This window comes from Trachurus trachurus (genome assembly GCF_905171665.1).
Source record: "Trachurus trachurus genome assembly, chromosome: 8".
Lineage (NCBI taxonomy): Eukaryota > Metazoa > Chordata > Actinopteri > Carangiformes > Carangidae > Trachurus > Trachurus trachurus.
This window is the reverse complement of record NC_139905.1, coordinates 8,596,023-8,613,092: the sequence shown is the minus strand read 5'-3', so window position 1 is coordinate 8,613,092 and position 17,070 is coordinate 8,596,023. Positions and strand designations below refer to the sequence as shown.

General features: G+C 42.4%; 1 protein-coding gene across 2 annotated transcripts; it reads left to right on the top strand.

Moving 5' to 3' along the window:
- The first annotated feature begins 1,237 nt into the window (after window positions 1-1,237).
- prr14 (proline rich 14) lies at window positions 1,238-15,959 on the top strand. 2 transcript variants are annotated; one of them, XM_083976797.1, is made up of 11 exons: window positions 1,238-1,354; window positions 3,036-3,065; window positions 3,161-3,321; window positions 4,965-5,127; window positions 5,219-5,272; window positions 5,978-6,018; window positions 6,439-9,171; window positions 10,160-10,298; window positions 10,404-10,513; window positions 11,647-11,715; window positions 13,667-15,959. In XM_083976797.1, the coding sequence occupies exons 3-11, from the start codon at window positions 3,200-3,202 to the stop codon at window positions 13,944-13,946; spliced, it is 3,711 nt and encodes a 1,236-aa protein (XP_083832923.1). In that variant the 5' UTR covers window positions 1,238-1,354; window positions 3,036-3,065; window positions 3,161-3,199; the 3' UTR covers window positions 13,947-15,959. The 2 variants fall into 2 exon arrangements, with proteins under 2 accessions (XP_083832923.1, XP_083832924.1); XM_083976798.1 differs by having other exon boundaries at window positions 3,036-3,069; window positions 3,163-3,321.
- The last annotated feature ends 1,111 nt before the right edge of the window (window positions 15,960-17,070 follow it).

The following is a 17,070-nucleotide window of genomic DNA, read 5'->3' as shown; positions in this document are numbered from 1 at the left end:
TGCAGCTGTTGCCTCCAATGAATATATTGTGATATATTGATCCATTTTCAAGGTTTAGTCTTTCAAAAAGAAGGGGGGGTGTTCATTTGTAACTATTTCAGTAATGTATTAATCATTTAAATGATTTTTCAAGCCAAATATTTGACTTTAAATCAGGTAGCAATAAAATTTTGTACAACTAAAGTACCAAAATTAGAAGTGTAGTTTAATTTATCTGTATGCAGAATTGTGACTGAGGTTTCTTGTGGTGAGATAAACTTTTTCTTTTTTCATTTTGACCATGACCACATTGATCTCTATGCGATACGTTGTTGGTGCCCACTGGACATGATGGCCATAGCCATTTTATTATTTCACCAGGGACCCAAAAACTGACCATTACTCATGACCGTCTTTTTATTTGTTGATTAGTAAATAAGTTCACTGACAGAAAATGTATTTGTCACTTTAAAGCCGCCTCAGTGAGGTATCAGTAAACGCAACATTTTGTGGTGACTTTATCAGACAACAAAACCACACAGTCAGGGGCAGGCGCTGACCTCTGCCAATGTCAAACAAGGCTTTAGAGAGAGAAAATGAATTCATTCATTGATTATTGAATGAAATTAATTATATTTTTCTTGTATTAGTGTTTGTGTGGGTGTAAGTTGACATACAGGTAAAATAATAGTAATTCTATAAAACAATTGTACAACCACAACCCTCTAATGAATTCGAAATAAGCCCTAAAACTACATTTTTTTACACATAACCAGGCAACAAAATGGAGGGCAGAGATGATTCTGTATTTCAATAGTGAATAAATTACAAATAAATGTGTAAATGTATACCCCGTTTGAACAGTTTGGTAGAAAAACCTATGTTTTCCGGGGGTGTCTTGCTGCAAGTTAGTTAACCGGCTCTTCCACCCTCGAGTTTTTAACTCCACTTTCATTCTTCCACTTGATATTTAAAAAAAAACCACGGGTCTTTCCTTTCCACCTTTCTTTCCACACACAAAACACCACACCGACCGCCTCGAGTCGAGTCAAACGGGGACATAAAAGACTGTAAATTTTTATGAGCCATTTGTTTCCACGCTCCTGATTGGCTGACCTCAACCCCTACGACGCTTCGAACTCTGCTCCGATTGGCCAGATTCCACCAGGCGGAAAACGAACTCGGGCTCTGATTGGCTGAGGCGTCTGTCTGCTTGTTGGGTTTGTAAAAACGGATACATTCGCTGGCTGCCGCTGTAGCTGTTGCTGTTGCTGTAGGGCGCCGCCGTCCGTCCGACATGTCTTGTTTACGGTGGTGAGGTGAGGTCGGCAGCAGCGCTACTAACACCCACCTGAAGTCCAGCTCAACGGCTCAGGTAAGTTTGTCTACCGTGATTCACCTGGAAAAACCGTGTGTGAGTGAGCTATGACCCGCGGGGGCTCCGTGGTTAACGCCGGGGAAAAGGCGCCTGAACGTTGGGTAGCTATGACAGCTCGGGGCTACGGCTACTCCCTGGAAATGAAACTGTATCTAAACCATGCAGTGTTGTCGGCGGCATGCTAAAGCTCTACTGTAGCTTCATAAAACACACACCTCATATTCATTTTTTTTTTTAACGATTTTTTTTTTTTTTACCGATACACATACTAACGTTACGTGGTGTTCATTTAACGTTTACTCATTTATAAAAGTTTGAATATGAGACAGTGTTTTATTCCAGCAAGTAGACGCCGCCCACTTTTCATCAGACCGTCACCACCGCTATCATTTGATTGTAAACAGTAACTGATGAACATGAATTCGTGTTTAATTAATTAGCATTCACACTCATATACCGGTATGTTGTATGTCTTTTTTTTTTTACTGGCTTTAGTTAGCGAGGTTATTATTGGATGGAGGCAAGGCAACTTTTCGTGTTGTTGTGCAGGTGAACTCATGCCAGCCACAATGACAGAGCTGTAACCTAATTATTGTTTTTTTTGTATCGATTCAAAAGAGCATGATTCAATGTAAATCCTAATTTCACACTTGAGGGAAGTGATTAAAACAGTGTAACACGCAATAATAACACCCCAGGTTTAAATTATAGTTATTCCTGTTACATTTTAAAACAGAAAATTGCGTTTAAAATATATGGCAACACTTTTATCTACACTAGGGAGGACATTTCTATTGCGTGTATGTAAATCTATGCACAATATAAGTCACATTCTTCATAAATGCTGCTTTGCTGTTGTGTTGTTGTACATAGTTGGCACCATAAGTGTTGTGTTGCTGCTGTGAAGCCCTGACCAATATTACAAGGTGTAATGTGACATGTTTGTGTGGTGTAAACCCCATCAAATGTCACATCATCAATCTGTTATCATTATTTATGAGAAACTAAACAGTGAAAATGAGCATTCATTCACACATAGACATCACATATTGCAATCTCAGTACTTGCCCATATAATTTCAATATGATGTGTTTTGCATACCTACCCCGCAGCCCTCGTGGGGATATTTTAAAGGTTGAACAACAACTCACTAAAGTAGTCTGTGCATTTTCTTATAATGCATGCCATGAACATGTTCCACCATCGTCCTTTAACAACATCCGCCCATTTTATTGTAAGATGATATCATGAGGATTGGTTTGCACATCATGCAGCTCTAAATAAATGTTTATTCAAGTCGACTTAGTATTTACGTAGTGTTTCTACATCATTAATCATATTTGTAATGTTGTTTTTACAGGTGAAATGATAACTCAGTTTAATATTTTAGTTGTTTGACATGAGTTTCTCTCTCTCAGTTGGAAGGGTTTTCTATTACGGTTGGCTGGATATCTTTGTTTGGATAAAACAAAGACATTTTAAGATGTCGTATTTTGTTTTTAGAAAATTATGATGATCATTTTTCACTATTTTCTGACATTTTTTATTGCAAGTGATAAATTGAATACCTTATTAAGACTTCAAACAGTCATTAAAATATTTACTTGTTAATTCCTTAGTTGTCTTTTATGCTAATATTCGAGCTTGAAAAGAAAAATCCTGTTCCTCTTCATTTCAGAATTAAACCTCCGTCCCAGAGATTATAGACGTAAGTGAAGCTTCACTTTTAAAGAGTTATTTTGAAGTGCTTTCGTACTGATATGATACCCCGCATGTTTGTTTTTCTTCCACTGTTATTTACAGAGACAAGCAGAGAGAAAGAGAGAGTGAGAGAGCACGGGGATGTTGACTTATCCCTCTGACTCGCTCCCTCAGATAGTTTGTCCAATGGATGAAGATGCTATTCCCCCAAACCCTTTCTGTAGTGCACCACCTCTCCTCCCCTTTTCCTCCATCACTCCCAGGTATAGTTGTCCCGGCACCTTTTGGTTTTTCCCTCTTTTTTTTTGCTCTTTGTGTATTTTCCCCTCCTTTTGCTTTTTTTTTTTGTCCCTTCTCTTTCATTTATGCACATATAGGTCAGGACTTTCAGACACACAGAGAAAAATCTGACAATATTCAATAACTTGGACCAACAGAGCTGAGATTTTTAGGGAAATGTATTTCAGAATGATAATTTTTTTTCTTCAACAAGAAGTGTTTTTATAAATTTTCAGAATAAATAATCACACACTACAACAAGAAATCACAGTAAAGCTCATCTTCAATGAAATAAACATCGCAGGGCAGTTAGCATGTGTTATTTTGAACAGTCCAAAACGTAAATCATCCTTTAACTCCCTTAGAGAAAAGCATTTCAAATAAAATAAAGCAAAAAACAAACAAACAGACGTATAATGGCAATTTAATTTGTTGATGGTTTACGTACAGGGAGGACATGCCTCCAATGCTTTCCTCCCCTCTAAGAACACCATAAAAGATCTCCACATACTGTCAAAAATGAGATATTTATTTACCCTTTAATGTGAAGGCGAGCTTTTCCAGTGCCAGAGAATCTGATAGTCCTGCAAGCCAGACACTAGCTAATACTTGGTTTGGTTGTGGATTTCCAAGATTTGGCTGTAGTGTATTTGGCTCGTAGCATGCAATAAATAATCATAGATTTATTTGCCGGATTTATTTGTTGGAAATTTCAGAGTAATAATTAAATGTGTGTGTGTGTGTGTGTGTGGAGCAGAACAGAACTAGATGTCCACATGGTGGAGATGGAAATGGATGTCGATATTGATTCTGCTTATTGATCCCTTAACAATTTATGATCAATTTTCAATGTAGGGGGGGAAAAGTAGGTCCAACTGTTTTCTCTCTGAGTCTCGTGGACACAGTGTAGAAACAGTTTAAAGATGACATGGTTCAAAAGATTTTAGGTTTTCTATGTCGAGGGAAAAAAACAAAAAAACACTGATGTTATTCCGACGTTGGACGTTCAGCCTCTGTGACGGCCGACGTGCTGCTCGGCTGCGCTCGTGTGTGTGTGTGTGTGTGTGTGTGTCAGGTTTGACACAGTCCTGGATTTTTGAGCCCATGTTGTGCACAGAGCTGCTGCCTCCTTTTCTTGAAATGACTGTTTTCCTACCAGAACTGCCATCGTCTCATGAAGCCAGCCACGCTTCGGACCGTTTCCTCTGCCTCTGCTTTGATTTCTTTCTCTTTCTTTGTTGCAAATTTTTACAGTCATGAATTTGACATCCTTGTTTTGCAATGCAGCTGTCAGAGAAACACGCTGCCTGGTATCTGATATCTGAGATAGAGCTGATAAAATCAAACATTCTTCAGGCTCTTGAACCCAAACCTGAACTTTTAGCAACACAAAATAGTTTAAAGTTTAAATGCAGTCTCTAAAGTCTCTACTTTTGCAAAATGTACATAAAGTTGAATAGAAATATATTTTCCTTCTATATTGCACGAACCATGGCTGAGAAATATTAGACTTTTTCTTTCTGATACTGATGCATCATGACTTCCTGCACAGCCTCACTGTGTATGAAACAAAAAAAAAGATTTGCTGGATGTCGGCTAAACTGACGTATGTATGAAACTTCCACAGCTGTGCGAATGATGGAACATCTGGCCACAGAAGGAGCGGTCGTATTCAGGGGATCAGAGCTCAGACACCTAAGAAGCAGAGCGGCACACACAGCGCAGCGCCTCCGAGACCGTCCAGACAGAACTCGTCCCCCAGCAAGAGACAAATCGAGAGTGGAAACATGGTAAAAAAAACAAACATATTGAGCTTATTTAAATGATCATATTTACATTAATAAAGTGAGTCTCTGACGCAGCGTCTCTCTGATTCTGTAGGTGTCACAGTCCAAGCAGCCGAGAGTTGAAAACACTCATCGGGAGCAGAACGAGGTCAGTGTTTTTCTCTCTCCGCCGGCCTCTCGGTCTCGTCCTCCTCGCAGCCTGGCTTCGTGCCCTTGACGGTGTTTTTTTCTCGTGTAATAAAGCTGTCGGTGTCTATAATCTGTGCGTGCGTGTGCAGCAGCAGCTGTACGCTCGGCCTGTGTATGGCAACATTGGGGGGATCAGTACAGTGAACAGGGTGTGAGGGTTAATTGGGTGATTTAATCCTCCTTCACGGTCTGTTGCATCCGACAACAGACAAGCAATCGAGTGTCTTAATGTGACCCACTAACGCACAACACTGCAAATATTACTGTACAGAACACAATGTATATTCATTGTGTGTAGAGTGTAAAAGGAAACATGTACCAGTGATATCGAATGAAGCGAATGAGAGGTTAAGTAAATAGAGAACCAAACGTTTTTAAAGCTCATTATTTGACCCAGTTTTCAGAAAAATAAAATGTCATTATTTTTTTGCAAGAGGAGAAATTTTTTAATTGACAAATATGAGAAAGTTCTGTGCACAAATTCACATTAATCATGAATGTGCTCTGCTTTTGTTTAGTTTTGTAAAATGGAGGGAAAATACTTTGAAGCATTTCTGGTTTATTGTTTTTGTTTCAAATGGTTTCAACACTTTCACTAAACACGGCTCAAGTCTTTTATCATAACTAAAACTATGTTTATCTGTTTTTTGTTTTGTTTTTGCAGGATGGATTTGATTTTAATTTTTCAGCAAACGGCCAAAATAAGTAAGTGTGTGACCGCTACAGCTTATTTATGAATGATTGAATGTTTTTTGTTTTTTTGAAGATTTTCTTATGCATGTGGAAAAACTATTTCAGGCAATTTTGTTATAATATTCTTTTATTAAATTGTTTTTTACAACTTTTTTAATAAGAGGAAAGTGAATAAGAAGCTGTAATCAAAGTGCAGTTATGTCTGTGAACAGCAGTGCAATCATGGTTTAGTATACTATCATGTATTAGTATAGTTCTCTGAGTGGAAATAAGGCAGAGTCATTTTTCTAATGGAGTCGGTGAGCGTCGTATTGAGACGTCATGTTGTTGCTTTCATGGGAAATTAGTTTGTTATTATTCTAATAATGAAAACAGCTTCATCCCTGTGATATGTGCTCGTCCGATTCTAATTTCCTTTTCATGTTATCACAGACACGAGGACCAGAAAACCCCCTGCAAGAAACCAAATGTCGATGCAGCAGAAAATGTAGTGGAGCAGGTGGCGGACGGCGCGGACTCGGCCATGGAGGCGTGCGGGGGCCTGGCTGTTGGCAACGCGTCGGCCCCGAAGGGATGGGTGATCGGCCCGTTGTTTCAGTCGTTCAGGTCGAAGATGGCCAGCTTCACCGAGATCGTCATGAGTCCCGTCAAACTCTTCAGAGCCCCCAGTCCTCCGCCGCCGTCGTCGTCCGAGGACCCAGATCTGGAGTGTGAGCTGTCCGACGCCGAGCCGCCGAGCGACAGGTTTGAGCCGGTTGAGAGCTGGAATCAGGAGGCGGAGACGCACCGACAGAGGATTAGTGACGGAGAAGGTGCACGAAACTCCAAAACCGGGGCTCTTAAAAAACTTTCTTTTGACACCGAACCGACGGATGAATGTGGAATAACTCGGAGGGAAATAAACTCGCCTGTTTCTGTTTCTGTGCCTTTGCCGGACGCTGCCCTCGCCCGCGTCGTCGCCTCTACACAAGTCTCAGAGCCTTGTGGGTCGGTTTTTATCCCCCCTGCGCTGTCGGAGCCCTCCGTCAGTTTAAGTGCCTCGCAGGAATCATCCACGTTGGAGGCGGAGAAGCCGGACAAGGAGCTGGTGGTCCGGCTGAAACCACTGCCCAGAAAATGGACAAGAATTAGGTCACAGGTGAAGAAAGACGCGTCTAAAACGCTTCTGTCCGAAGTGAGACAGGACGAGTCGGACCCAGCGGTCGGCGTCCGGCAGCTTTCTCAAACGTTACCTTCGATCTGTTACTCGGACGTTCTTCAGCCTGATGATGAAAGTGGCAGCGGTTTGGTTAGACAAAGCCTGCGGAATAACTCAAACACCAGCGCTAATGCACGGACTCTGGCGGCGCCGGACGCTCAGCAGCTGGAGCAGCTGAACCCGGACTCGTATCCAGCTTTGGGTTCTGGGAGATCGAAGAGAGGCATGAAACCGTCCTGTCGTACGCAAGAACCGGTGAAGAGGAAGAAACTGACCCCACATACATCATGCACGGAGGACACGGAGCACCAAGAGTTGTTAAACACGACTTCAAAAAGCGCCAAAGTCAGAGGGTCAAAACCGCCAAAGAAGGAAGTCGTGTCGGCAAACGTCGTCGCGGACGAAACACTGAAGCCTCCCAGAAAGAGACAAACTGCGTCAACGAAAACAAACAGGAAAGGAAAAGGTGGAGGAGGAGAGATGGCGCTTCCTACGACGGAGGAAGTCGTTTTAAACCCACAGACTGAAAGCTCCCATGATGCTTTGCTGATTTGTTCACTGGATCAAACCGTCAGCGTGTCGGTGGAGAACAACCTGAAGGTCGGTGGTGGCGGTGGCGGCAACAAGACGAAGCGAAGTGGATCAGGGAAAAGAGTTAAAACGAAATCAGGTCTGGGAGAAAGTGAGTTAAACATCGAGAGCATGGACCTGGAAACCACGGTGGCCATCACCTCGCAGCAGGCCGCGCTCGCCGAGGTTCAAGTCCTCGTCCGTCCGGAGATCAAGGCCAGGAGCGCGAGCAAGAAACCAGTGAAACGGAAATCGCCAGGTTCGAAAACAGACTCTTCCAACGGCTCTTTGGTTTCTGCAGCACCGGTGCATTTGAACGCACCTCCGCCCGTTGAAGAGGAGGAGGCAGCGGCCGCCAAACCAGAGCTGAACCAGCCGCCCAAGAGACACAGGAAGGGATGTAGTAGAGGCGCCGTTAAACCCACGGACTCGGGCGCCACTCAAGAGACGACGAAGCAATGTATCGACAACCTTCACGTGACGACCAAAGAAATCCAGACGAAAGCGACGAGCAACGGTAAAATCTCGACGGACCCTGTGTATTTTGAAATGACGCCCTTTGAGAACAATCACCACCACCCCGCTCCCTCGCCGGGAGTAGCGACTCTACAGGAAGTAGAGACCACTGCGCCCGTGACAGGTGGCGCGTCTCTTACAGGCGGCGTCTCCAAGCCGAGGTCCGGCGCCAGAAGGGTGAACGCCGTGAAGCCGCGGAGGAGAGCCGATCCCCAGCGGAGGATGTGCGTGGTTTTACAGAGAGCGACGCGCAAGGATGAAGAGAAGAAGGCGAAGAACTCGATCACGATGGAGGACGCCGATCTGACCGCCGCCGGTTCCCGCTCGTCATCGGACGGCAGCGTTTCGCGGCGCCTGCTGCGGAGCTACTCGTGTCCGGAGATCCCGTCGCTCTGCTCGCAGGACGCGCCCTGGACGCCCACGCACACGCACCACGGCCGGACTCACACATCATCGCACCTGCACAAGGCCGCCGCTGCCGCGCACTTTGTCCCTCCTTCCCACAAGTCCCTGCGGCGAGCTCGTCGGCACACGGTCTGCAGCGTGGAGGTGGAGCGGGAGATCGCCCCGCTGTGTCTGCGTAAGGAGGTGTACCCGGCGTCCAGGCGGTCGGCGCCGTACGACGGCGTCGCTCCGCACCTGTCGCCCGGCCTGGCGCTCTCCGTCCTCGCCTCCTGCTTCCTCTCCAGCCCCCTCGCCTTCCTCTCCAAGAAGGTCGACGGCAGAGGAGCGGCGTCCGGCCCCGGCGCCTCCTCCCCTCACGTTCCCTCGCCGTCCTCCTGCTCCTCCTCCTCCTCCGTCACGTCCTCGTCCGCCTGGCACCTCCCAGGGTTCCTCCAGAGAAGCGACTCCTCTCGTGCCGCCTCCGACTCCTGCAGCAGGTAACACACTCGTTACAATCTGGATAAACGTTTTTCATGTAATCAAGATTAAAATACTAAATATTATACACTAATATAACTGCTATTCTTCCTTATAAAGTATTGAAGGGTGCAGTTTATGCACCTACAGTTAATCCATTAGAATTTAAAGAGGAATTATGCAAGATTTGTAGCTTAACTTTGCTACATTTTTACCTTAATTAAACAGCTTTCCAGTAATTGTGATGGTTAAATCAATGACTTGTAACTTGTTCCAGGGGGAACGGAGGCTCTCTGCCTTCCACCTAGCGTCTCTGGGCTGAAAACCAACCTTGTAAGATCAGAGCCTCCGACCTGGTGTCCCAGCTCTCGTCACAATCGTGTCTTGTAACCCGTAATCTCTTGTTTATGACAGATTAAACTACACAAATATACACGTCGTAACATCGTATATAATATATAACGTTATCTACCACTCTATTGATTGATTTCTCGCCGGCTTCGTTGTAAACAAATGCACATGGCCAGGTTGAGGGTTAGCAACACAGATGAAAAGCGACTGGACTTACAAAGTTCCTCTTTAAGGATGCAATTTTACAGATATGAAAAGCAATAACACATCCTAGTTGTTTATTTTTTCACATTATCACTATATTTTGATTCGCACACCGCAGCCGTATCACAGGCTTCGATGTGAATGGAGAACTTTGTCCTCCTGAAGCTGCCGTACATGTGACAGGACACCGTCCGTTATAGGAAACACTCACGGACGCAGTTTACAATTCGTCTGATTGATCACTGTCACTACTTTCTGTCTGTGATCAAACCACCGATGGCAACACAGACACAGACTGAATACATAGACGGGCACTACCTAAGTCACTTGATGAAATTAATCGTGCGTTAATATTTTTGTAACGCGTTATCGTTTCCAGATTACGCGTTAACTTTGACAGCCCTGATTTCATCATAACACCGGTAACTGAGCTCATGTGAATGTGTTTTGCAGCGGGAATCCTCTGGCGTGTGAGATCGAGAGACGACAACAGAGCGAGGAGGAGGAGGATGAAGACACCAGCTCCTCCAGTCAGGAGTATGAAGACGCTGCACTGAGAGAGGAGAAGGCTCTGTCTGACTCTGAAATCAAGGTATACATTATATTTTTACACAGATGGATACATAGTTCCTACAGTTTCTATCTTAATCCTACTTGAGATGGTTCTGGTTTCTGATTCACTCGTCCATCCTCACAGGTGGTGCAGAAACATGAGGAGCGAGGGAAGGTGTCGTCCATCAGAATTCGGAAAACTTTACCCAAACCCCAGAACAACCTGACGCCCATGGGCCTGCCCAAACCCGTCAGGTATGTTCTCCATACACTCATCGTACAGGAAACGTTCGAGTTCACTGTTAAAAAGTTTAGGAAACAGAATCATGTTAAATTTGATCCATTCAGTTTCTAGATCTGCACAGTGACAATATTGTGATATCGTATTGCAAGCTTAAAGGGATAGTTCAACATTTTGACAAATTGGCCCATTGCCATAATCCCTATAATCATAGCAGTAGGTTCGTTACCTTTAATTGTCGGTGCATGCTGTTTTTAGAACGGCGGAGCAGAGCCGCGAGCTGCTCAGAGCTACGCTACGGAGGCTCATTATGGGATTTCTTGGTTTCCCTCATCAAATTCATCAAATACACAATCCAACAACTCCACAACGCTCTGGTGGACAAATTGTGACCTGCACATTCACCACGCTATGAGATAATAACAGAACGTTACCAGACAGAGTTGTTTTAGAGGTAAATTCATGCAAAACCGCTGATGCACGTACCCGTCGGGGGCAGTTTTTCGGCAAGCAGTCTCTGCATTTGCCTCTAAAACAACTCTGTCTCGTAACGTTCTGTTATTATCTCATAGTGTGGTGAATGTGCAGGTCACAACTTGTCCACGAGAGCGTTGTGGAGTTGTTGGATTGTGTATTTGATGACTTTGATGAGGGAAACCAAGAAATCCCATGAGCCTCCGTAGCGTAGCTCTGAGCAGCTCACGGCTCTGTTCCACCATTCTAAAAATAGCTTGCACCGACAATTAAAGGCAACAAATCTACTCTTAAAACTATAGGGATTATGGCAATGGGCCAATTTGCCAAAATGTTGAACTATCCCTTTAAAGACAGATGTAATGCTTCACTCAGCTCTCCTACTTTTGATGTTCCCTCCAAAATGTTCATCATCTTCATCTGTTTCTGTTTGATTTCGCTGCCAAGTAGCTTCAGTAGAAAACCTGCGTTGACCTGATAAAGACCCTCAGGCTCATGTTTAACATGCAAGAGTCTCTAATTCTGCTGCTGCTGCTTGTTAGATAAGATAATATTGAACTACAATATATTCCTTTGAATCGATCTGTACTGCTGGCTTTTCTAATCCTCCCTGATCAATATTCAAACTGTTCACACCACAGTTGTTGTTTTTCTTCTGTATGTTTCACTACAGGCTGAAAAAGAAGGACTTCAGCTTGGAGGAAATTTACACCAATAAGAATTTCAGCAAACCCCCTGAAAGGTAAGGTCACGGTCAACATCACACCAGAGCAAATCAACCTGTGGCACTTTATAGTTGTGTGTATAGATATCAAGTTAAATCATAAATAGACGGAGCCCTGAGAATAACAAGTCTGATATTTAATCAATGAATACAGACCTCATTCACAATGTAGCTGAGCAAAAGATACATTAAAAGTTGTGAGCTCAACACCTATGATAAAAGTTTCAGGAAACAAAAATAGAATAAACATTAAAATACATAAAAACAGGTAAAATATTAAAATTTGGATGCACAGATGAGCTTAAACAGGAACATCTGGAAGTAAAGTGTGAAGATTTAAAGAGTTTTCTGCAGGTTGTGGCAGATAGATAGTCAATTTTATTCGTATGGTGCCAAGTTATCTGGAGGCCCTTTACAAAAAGAGAAGGCGTAGTCCTTTATATCGCTATTTACAGAGACCTGACAGATCCCACCAAGAGCAGCACACATGGCAACAGTGACAAGGAAAAACTTCCTTATAACAGTAACAAAGAATATTCAGGAACATTTCAGTTCTGTTTCTACAGGAACGACCGGACTGTAGTTTGGGTTTACACACAACCTGCCTGTGTTTCTTCTTCTCACTCCTTTTCAAATACTGTATGTATAAAGAATACAATGTTATGCTTTTGTTTTCAGTGTTTTTTGTTTTATAACTTGCTTATGTTATTACAAATGAACTTGTGCTTTATTTTTGCTTACATGTTCGAAAAAAAATTACATTCAGTTTAATTTAAAACCTGTTCAGAGTTAGTTTAACATCATTGGACGGAGTTTGACCAGCAGATGGCAGCAGAGGAACAGTCAGCTCTGGTCTCTGTATCCACCTTTTTCCACACGTCAAAAACGTAAGCCGTTTTTGCCGTTTTTTTGCTCTTCCGGTGGAATTTTATGTTTACGTTTCCATGGTTTCGGTAGTCGTGGTAAATGCATGGATTTTTTTTTTTTTTTTTTCAATGAAAATCTGTGAAACGCATGGATCATCATCACACCAGCTTTTAACAATGGATATCGCACAAACTGACATCCGTGTTAAAAAGCCAGTGTTAATAGATCCATGTGTTTACCGCAACTATGACAACGGCTGAAAACCATGGAAACGTAAACATACAATTCCACAGAAGATGCAAAACTGGCTTCCGGTTTTGACCATAGATGACGTTCGGAAACTTGTGGATTAGAAGAGAGGAAGTGTCACCAGGTCAAATGTAGTAACATCTGTGATGTGACTGACTGGAAAAAACAGAAATGGCAGCACTCAAAATAACATTTATTAAAGCAGAAGTGAGCAATATTTTTGTGTTAATATATGTCTTAAATAGTTATATCTTCCGACAGCAATCACTTATATAGAGTGTTTGGTCTGAAACACGGGTCTGTCAGTCACTCTGCTCTGCGCCGAGGAGAAAACTTTTCTCGTATCCTACAAGTTTTATCCAATGAGAGAGAACGGCATGAAGGGCTGTGTGTGCAGCCAAGGGATGCGCGTAAATGTGGCGACTTAGGGACGAGGACTGTTATGGTGCGTAACTCGTGTTTTTCCGACCTGTGAAGTCGTACCAGTTCGATCTGGTACGACTTCACAGGTCAGAAGTTACGAGTGGCCGTTATAGTGACTTTCACAGGTAAAACAGGTCGGAAATACACGAGTGGGTTGCCTGGAACGCTACAAAGTCGTAAGTTGTGACTTGAAGCTGTAATTTACGGTTTCAAAAGCCTGCCTGGAACGCAGCATTAGCGAAAACGACCGGATCGCTTACTTCTGCTTTAATAAATGTTTCAAGATTATTTTGTGAGTGCTGCCATTTCAGTTTTTTCTTGTTTAAATGTTTGAACTGAGCTGGCACCCAGTTCATCTTTACACAAGAGTCGAGCACGCCGTTCCCTTTGTTATGTGACTGACGTTGTCGCCTGTCGTTGCGTCTTTCAGCCGTCTGGAGACCATATTCGAGGTTCCTGTCAATCGCCGCGACGGCTCCGAGTTGTGGCGCGGCCCGAAACGCGTCAAGCGCTTCGTGGAGTTCCTGGAGGTGGGCGAGGCCAGAAAACCAAAGAAGCCGGGCGTCACGACCACCACGACCTCCCGGACGAGACGAGGAAGCTTCGCCAAAGACGAGCCGCCGCTCAGCGCGCAGGACGTGGACTCGCTGCTCTGTGCCAAGCTGGACCAGCTGAACCTGTGGCTCATCCACGACCAGGCCGACAGTTGACAGATGCCTTTTTTCTTCTCCTCTCCTTCTTTTACTCAAATCAGTACAACAACAAACACTGCGTCGCTGTTTTATATACGACAGTTTCTAATGTATCCTCATCATGGAGATTCACTGCAGAGTCCTCCAGCTCTTCTCTCTTTCTCTCTGTGCTCGTCGTCAATCATCATTTTGAATGTTGCAGTGACAATTGTTGAAGAAGTAACACTTTTATAGTCTGTTGCATTTGTATAGCTTGCAAGTTGAAGAACAAAACATCACAGCGCCATGAGTGTATTTAATCCTGAAACTTTGTTATTCGTGTTTCAATAAGTTGCATTAGTATTATTATTTCTATCATCATCGCAGCACTTAAACACCCGGCCGTCAATTTATTTTTTTTTATTTTTTTCCGTCCATTGACGTTAATTTAACCACTTGTGAGTGTCAAGTTCTTCAGGTTGCAGCAGTGTATTAACTGAGCGGCAGCATCATCATCCCTAAGTTATTTATAAAGGCAGCTATTTTTTATTAAATGCTGATTTATAACTTAAAAAAACAAAAAAAACGTGCCAGCGAGAGATTTGTGTGTTCGCTACAAACAAACCACCAAGTTTCTGTACAGTGAAGTGACCGTGTGTGTGTGTGTGTGCGTGTGTGTAGATCAGTGTCCTCTCGGCTCAGAACAGGTCCAGTGTTCGACTTGTCCACTTAACGTATCTGTGTTTGTGATTTTTTTACGGCTGAAGACGTTTTGTTTTTTGTGTTATTGTATAAATTGTAACGTGGAAACAACACAGCACTCCAGAGACCGTCGACGATGTGTCTGTTCGTTACCTGTGGGTCTCTCTCTGGATTATTTTGTGGTGTTTGTATTCGTTTTTGGTTTGTTTGCCAAATTTTTAATGAGGTTGCCTTAACTGTCAGATTTTTTTAAACAGATGTTTTGTAAGGCAGCGTATTTGTATCTGTCCCCCACTCCCCTTTTTTTTTTTTTTTTTTTTACATTTTTTTGTCGTCAAGATGTTCCCAACAATGCAAAAAGCACAAACGTTTTTCTCTGTCATTTTATTACAAAGTCTTTTTATGTTACACGTTTGTATAAAAGTACAACACATTGATACATTTGACATTTAATAAAGTTAATATGGTAACAATGCAATAATGGATAAGAGAGTGATGACACAACAATGATGAAGCACTGCCGTTAACGTTTTCCAGTACAGACCCAATCCTGCTGCGTTTATACATTCACAGATTGATTGACTAATTTATTAAGTGTTTGTCGTATCTGTAAGTACATATATATAATACAAGATGAGTATGTTAAATATAGTATGGCTTTTTAAGGTGCAAAAAAACATTAAGGATTGGGTCGTTACTGGGAAATGACCAGTCTGATCTTTAATGTATGATGTAAATGTGTCATGTAGTGTGATGTCTCAGACTATTATAATAACTATAATAATAATAATAACAATAATAGGCAATGCTGGATTTTCTATGGTCACTTAGTTTTGCATTTGTTCATATGTTCATATATTGTTAAATAAATATTACAGCGTATAAGAAAATATGTAAAAGTTTGAAACTTTGCAGTCTGCATGATTCTTTTGTGTAAAAAAAAAAAAAAAGTTAATGCTGAAGAGGAAGTAGAAAAGTGTAAACTGAGATGGCGGCGCAGGAAAGCACTGTTTCTGAGTAACCAGCACTTTGTTCATATCTTCACGGGCTGTTTGTCGTGGATAAACAGCTTCTTTGTGTCGTCCGCCATCGTTATCTCCGTATAAACATCCAAACGATGTGAGATGAGCCACTCTGTTCAATTAAAAAAAAAAAAAAAGTCCAAGTCCATCAGTCCTTCAAAGTGGCGAGATACGAGACCAGCGCCATCAGAACGGGGATTGAAGCCAGGATGCAAATCCACGCCACAAAGGAGATGATGCTGAATTTTCTCGCCTGCCGTGAAAACACAATCGCTGATTCTGGGTCTTTTGCCGTCTCAGCCTGTTGAAGAGAAGCATCATGGGTTAGAAAAAGAGGAAACAAGAACTAATGCGACTGATAAAGAGAAATAATCCAGTTTGAAAATACTGATAAGTGCAGAATGACCATGAAGCCTTGACTTATTTTGAATCAATGTAATAGGTTTTTTTTTTCTTTCTTTAAATGTTCTTTTTTCAGGAGAAACATAGAAAACCATTTCAGCACAATTACAAAAAAAAACATGTACAATAAACATGTGGCACAAACACCACTTGCACAATTTCACCAAAATATAATCTCCCATCTATTGTTCTCCTTTTTAATTTAGAATGTGTAAAATAAGAACAACCAGGGGATGTCTCGCTTCCTCCTTTTAGATCTACTCAGCAATTTTTCAGTCATCCCAAAAAGGATAGTTCAACATTTTGGCAAATTGACCCATTGCCATAATCCCTATAGTCATAGCAGTAGGTTCGTTACCTTTAATTGTTGGTTCAAGCTATTTTTAGAACGGCGGAGCAGAGCCGTGAGCTGCTCAGAGCTACGCTACGGAGGCTAATGGGATTTCTTGGTTTCCCTCATCAAACTCATCAAATACAGAATCCAACAACTCCAAAATGCTCTGGTGGACAAGTTGTGACCTGCACATTCACCACGCTATGAGATAATAACAGAACGTTACGAGACAGAGTTGTTTTAGAGGTAAATTCATGCAAAACCGCTGATGCACGTTGCCTTCAGGGGCAGTTTTTCAGAAAGCAGTCTCTGAATTTACCTCTAAAACAACTCTGTCTCGTAACATTCCGTTATTTGCCAAAATGTTGAACTATCCCTTTAACAGTCTGGTACTTCAAACCCTAATAAAGGTTCCTAAAGCAGTTCAGGTCTCCATGATCTTATATATCTGATCCATTTTAAACACCATCGTTCATTAATGAACAGTTCCTTGCAGGAGAAGATTTTAACATAAAGCTGCAACATAAGAAATGGTGCAAAATTTAAGGGGGTCTGAATACTTACTTACTTATATTTACTGTATGTATTATAGACGATTCTAGACATAACTAGAATTTATTTTTATAGGTCAAAGAGTTGCTCACCACAGTGACATAGTAACATGTAGGCTGTGGCTTTGCTGCGTGTCTATAATGTGCTATCA

Bases quoted from the DNA above. Each gene is read 5' to 3' on its own strand.
- prr14 (XM_083976797.1), top strand. From the start codon at position 3,200: ATGTTGACTTATCCCTCTGACTCGCTCCCTCAGATAGTTTGTCCAATG. The intron at 6,019-6,438 runs GTAAGTGTGTGA...ATGTTATCACAG, and splicing joins TCAGCAAACGGCCAAAATAA to ACACGAGGACCAGAAAACCC. The intron at 10,299-10,403 runs GTATACATTATA...CCATCCTCACAG, and splicing joins TGTCTGACTCTGAAATCAAG to GTGGTGCAGAAACATGAGGA.